Source organism: Triticum dicoccoides, chromosome 5A (assembly GCF_002162155.2).
Source record: "Triticum dicoccoides isolate Atlit2015 ecotype Zavitan chromosome 5A, WEW_v2.0, whole genome shotgun sequence".
NCBI lineage: Eukaryota > Viridiplantae > Streptophyta > Magnoliopsida > Poales > Poaceae > Triticum > Triticum dicoccoides.
Window position 1 is genome coordinate 439,245,485 of NC_041388.1, and position 5,744 is coordinate 439,251,228.

The 5,744-nt window shown below is 52.3% G+C and overlaps 1 protein-coding gene across 1 annotated transcript; it reads right to left on the minus strand.

Moving 5' to 3' along the window:
• Nucleotides 1–3,215: 3,215 nt before the first annotated feature.
• On the minus strand, nt 3,216–5,086 carry LOC119302170 (UDP-glucuronate 4-epimerase 6-like). The gene has a single exon (XM_037579200.1). It carries the CDS (start codon nt 4,988–4,990, stop codon nt 3,542–3,544), a length of 1,449 nt encoding a protein of 482 aa, XP_037435097.1. The 5' UTR covers nt 4,991–5,086; the 3' UTR covers nt 3,216–3,541.
• Nucleotides 5,087–5,744: the final 658 nt, after the last annotated feature.

The window sequence follows — 5,744 nt, forward strand, 5'->3', positions numbered from 1 at the left end:
GTTCTCAGCTTCCTACATATATATGAGAAATAAAATCGTTAAATGTACGGGGCATGGGCAACTAGCCACTACAGCCTTGGGAATTTGTTGTCTCATCTGAATACAAATATTTTATGTTAGTATCGTTAAACAATGTAAATTGAGATTTTCTATACGAGTTAAAAAAGATGATAGGGAGGGAATCCAACTAGCGACCACAAAAAGACCTGCAGTCGAACCTGCCACTCCAACCAAAGACAATTGTTGCCTCCAAACAACAAGTATAATCCCTCCTTTCCTTTTTTTTTGCGGATATAATCCCTCATTTTCTAAATATAAGTCTTTTTAGAGATTTCAATTAAGACTATATACAGAACAAAATAAGTGAATGTATATTACTGTAAAATATGTCTATATATATCTGTATAGTTCTTATTGAAATCTCTAAAAATACTTATAAATAGGAACGGCTGAAGTACTTTATGTATGTAAACAATAATCATGTGTTATAAATAGTGTACATAGACATAAAAGAAAAAACATTTAGAAAATTTTCATGTACTTTCACAAAATATCCACTTATTAATTTATAAATATACATATAATTAAATTAGTAAATATGCAAATATTTGTATGAGTCATTTAAAACAGTTCAAATATATTCAAATAAATGCTCGTATAAGAATACAAATATTTCTTAAATTGTAACACATAAGGATATCATTTAAGAAAATGTTTGTATAATAATTAATATTCACAATTTATAAAATAAAATGTTGATGTGAATATTCAATAGTGGTAATACTTAAATTATGTAAAGTAAATTGAATATAGGTCACAAATGAATGGTCATAAATATTTCGTAAATGTTTGTATTCAATATTTTGTATATTTTAAATATTAGCCACGAGTGTAAAAAAATGTTTGTGTATAATACCGAGCCGGACATATATTTTTTTTACTCACACCTTGTACTGACACACGGGACCCGCCTTGTTGGGGCTTTCTCTTGAAAAAATAAATCTGAGGGTATTTTTGCAAATAAAGAGCCCACACGCCCTGCCTCTTCGGTCTGGTCGCTGACAGCGGGCCCCATGCCATGCTGGATTGCCTAGTCAGCCCCGGAGGCATATTCAACTGTGATTTGCACCGTATTTGCACAAGGAATTCAAGTTGTTGCACCGATTCAATGTACACCGCAAATTTTAGCACTACCATGACTTTTCGAGCCAAGTTTAAGCATCGGTGATGTAATTGACTCTTTTTTTTATTTAAAAAGGGAGGATAACCCTCAGTTAGTTACTACTCCCTCTGTCTCATAATATAAGAATATTTTTGACACTAGTAGCTAGCAGTGCTCCCAAGCCAAGATGATCAATCAAGCATCGGATCCCAAGTGCTAATAGGCAAACCTTCCACTGTAGCGTAGCCTGTGCTGCACGTAAGTCGTTTGCTCATCGACAGTCGAGGCTTTCATGTATACGTCGTAGACAGATGCAACCTCTAACGATTCTGCAAGGGCATATGATCGGGTATTCGTTGCTTTCTGCATACTTTATGGGACGGATTCCCTCCGGCCCTACGTGCCGGCCGTGTTCAAATTTCAATGTAGGCAGCATCATGTCCGTCACGAAACGCTATAACCATCCAGACGCCGACACCATCACACCATGTTCTCTCATCCCTTCGAAATGAATGGGTCTGCAGTCTTGGTTAAGCTGATATACTACTATGCTAGAAAATGCTAGTGAGAAGAGATTGTCCAATCTAACGAAGAAACGCCATATCTGAACCCTGGATGAGTGCGCAGAAGCCCAAACCGCAATCGATGGCTTCCTTGCCGCGAGCTGCAAGCCTGCAACCGAGAGAAGAACACAAAAATGTAGGCTGGCGAGCCAGCCCAGGTTTTTGCCGCCTGCAGCATCACAGATGCGAATTTCGCGGAGCGCAATGATGCGCGCGATTCCTCTTGTGGGTACAACCGTACGAACCTAGTGGCACTTGCATCACTGGAATCTGCTGCACATTTGATCGATGGTCCATGGCAATATGGCATGCATGCATGCAAAGAAGGAAGGGTGTGAATGTGAAGGCAGGAGCGAGTGAGCAGGAGTGGGCAAGGATCGTCGGCCCTGGGGGGTAAATCGGGGGCTGCTACAAGGCATCCAAAGTTCATTCATGTCAGCTTCTTCTCCTCCTCGCCTCGCCCTACCGACATTTCAGGAGCAAATTTTCTTCTCTCCACACTTCCACACTATTTGCATAATTGGATTAGTTGATCAATTCCAAAACTGGTGCCGCGAAGACACGCACAGGCACAGCTACAGACACTCCGCACCGTCCCCATCATCCATCTATCTATCCAATAATAGATGATCTGCTTCTGTTACTCGCCACAATAATGTACTCCCTCCATAAATTAATATAAGAGCTTTTAGATCACTAAAGTAGTAATCTAAATGATTTTATATTAGTTTACAGAGGGAGTAGCAGTAAGAAGGAAAGAAGAAAACAGATTGTCATTTCAGTCAGTCGGATGGAACGGAAGAAGGTGCTGCGGTTTTTGGCACCAAGCAGTAATGACTCTGCTGAATCCCGTGCAACTGTAGGAGTGTAGGCTCGTGGCGCCGTGCCGACATCCTCTATCGACACTTCCATACCGGCGTTAAAAAATGCTGCTGCATTGGCTGGCAGTGAAGCCGATCACCGGCTCTCCGAGGCCGATGGAGCAAGCACAAAATCTCGCAAACAGTGGCCGAACTCGCTCGTGCAGTCGTACAGCCAACGGGGCGGCATCCTCATCTCATCTCATTCTCACCTCATGCTATGGCGCGCCGGTGGCCATTAAAAAGATGCTAAAAGGAGCAGCGCGTACGCTGGGCGGCCGGGCTGGACCATGCCGAACGACCGACAGCCACCGCCATCAATGCCTCCCCGCCAACTGCAACTCAACTCGTGTTCAATCACAACCAGACGATGAACCAGCGCCTCTTATCAGGCAGTGGTAAAGGTCCATGGACGATCAGAAACTATTGATGCCAAAATGTACCAGGAGGTGCATAGTACAGCTTGGCTTTGGAGCTCTGCGGTCACGGTTCATGCAAGTGGAACTGCGATCCTTGGAGCAAAGCTGTCTGATGTGGATTTGGATTCGGGACTTGGTTGGTTGGGTGTGTGCCTCCAGCACGGCATGCGTCTTGATATGGTTCACGTCAGTGAGCAGAGCACGCGGGCAAGAACAAAACAGGTGACAATATTATGCCACGGAAGTGGAAAAGAAGCCAGTGACTTCATCTTTCTTCAGTCCTGGCCAGGCTCCCCTGTTTGCTCTCACTATACCCCCCGTCTACTAATAGTTATCTGCAGTTTTTGCGGTCCTATCCCTTGCTGTTCAATTCCCACCATTATTTGCTACCTAAAACACCTCAAGATCAACACTTACACGGTTATTACAGACAAGAAAGACAAGTTGATGCCTCCAAGAATTAGCTAGGGAAGGAATAAACACTTGGTGTCGTGTCGGTGCCGGTGCTCTGCTGGGCCCTGGGGTGCTCTGCCCAGCTCACGACGACGCCGCCGACATGGTCGAGGCCTTCTTCTTCGTCGCTGTCGCCGGCTTCTTGCTGGTGGTGGACGGCTTGGCGATCTTGATGTCGAGCTTGTAGTACTGCACGAACCAGTCCACGAAGTGGCGCAGGCCGGCGTCGAGGGAGGTGGTGGGGCGGTACCCGAAGTCGTGCGCCGCGTGGCTCACGTTGGCATGGGTGAAGGGCACGTCGCCGTTGCTGGGCATGGCGATGATGCGCTTGTTCGCCTTCTTCCCCAGCAGCTTCTCCAGGATGGCCACCATCCGGGTCACCGGCACCGGGGAGGTGTTGCCCAGGTTGTACACGCGCAGCGGCGCGGGGCCGCTCTTCTTGCCCGACCTGGCGGACCCGGTGCTCCTGCCGGCGGTGTCCAGCGCGCCGACGCAGCCCTTGACCACGTCGTCGATGTAGGTGAAGTCGCGGCGCGCGTCGGCGTAGAGCGTGATGGGCTCGCCGGCGACGATGCTGCGGGCGAAGGAGAAGTAGGCCATGTCGGGGCGGCCCCAGGGCCCGTACACGGTGAAGAAGCGGAGGCCGGTGATGGAGAGGCCGTAGATGTGGTTGTACGCGTGCGCGATGGCCTCGCCAGCCTTCTTGGTGGCCGCGTAGAGCGACGCCGGTCGGTCGGTGCGGTGGTCCTCGGAGAAGGGCGCGTCGGTGTTGAGCCCGTAGACGGAGGAGGAGGAGGCCCAGACGACGGCCGGCTGCGGGTCGGCGTGCTTGGCGGCCGCCTCGAACACGCTCACCAGGCCGGCCACGTTGGACGCCACGTACGTCTGCGGCGCCTCCATGGCGTACCGCACCCCGGCCTGCGCCGCCAGGTGGAGCACGTGCGTGAAGGGCACCGCCTCGAAGAGCCGCTCCAGCAGGAGCGCGTCGTTGATGTCGGCGTCGAGCACGACGACGCCGCGGTCGGCGAGGAGCTGCTGGCGCCCGCGCTTGAGCGCCGGGTCGTAGTAGGAGTTGAAGTTGTCGAGGCCGACCACGCCGTCGCCGCGCGCCTTGAGCGCCAGCGAGCAGTGCGCGCCGACGAACCCGCCGGCGCCCGTGACGAGCACCGAGAGCCCCCCGTCCCGGCGCGGCTTGGCGCTGCGGCGTATCTCCTTCTGCCACCGCTCGCCGCCGTACGTGGCCGCCGCGGACGAGGACGCGAGCAGGCTCCGGTGCGAGGCGTGCGACCGCGACGCGCCGGGCACGGAGGAGGAGGAGCCGTCGGAGGCGAGGCTGAAGGAGCGGGAGAGGAGGGAGGGGTAGTGGAGCGCGAAGAGGAAGACGAGGGCGAGCGTGGCGAGCACGGTGGCGCGGAAGAGCAGGTGGGAGGAGGCGGAGACGAACTTGCCGCTGGCCACCCGGCGCAGCAGCAGCGCGCCGCCGCTGGCGTACCGCTCCAGCTTCACCCCCTTGGCCGCCGCGTCCGACGGCATTGTGCTCGCGCTGGCTGGCCGCGTGCGTACGTGCTCGCCGGGTGGCTCGCGGCGTCGGAGTGAGCGAGTGTGTGTTTGAGTTGGCTAGAGGCGGGCGGGCGGGCTAGGTGAGGAGGGAGCACGGGGGAATGAGGTGGATTTAAAGACGGAAGGTGAGGTGGGCCCACGCGGCGGTGGTTCTTTTCTTTCGGTTGGAATGCCACTCTAGCTGAGCTGAGTTGAGGCGAGCCTCACTTCTTTTCCGAACCCGCTCGCTCGGTTACCGATTGGGTAAACACACAAGATATGACTAGGGCAAAAGTTCTGGTACGATCGCAGCAAAGCCCAGCAGTGCCTCTCTTTGTTTCTGTTTGCTTATGACATGTGGGCCCGGGATGTCACGCCACTACACTGGTGGGTTCGTCCTGGCTGCCCAATCCAACTCGGGTGTTTTTTTAGGATAAACTTGGGTTTTGTTAGGTGCCATGCCATATACTAGGGACATGGATCCTCTTAGACCAACTCCACCGCGCGACCCTATCATGTGTTTGGGGTAAAAGGAACAAAAAAGGCGGCCCAGCGCGCGGGAGCAAACGGACTTTTGTCCGCTTTGTGTCCGCTTTCGACCCATCCCCGGCCCAAACTTGCGCCGGTTTTGGGGTGAAACGGACAGCGCGCGGACGGGCGGGATGCGCGCGCTTGTCCTCCCCTGGCCCGCCTGTCGGTGGGAGAAACCAAAAACCCCCCGACGGCCATTTGGCGCCATTTCCCCCAA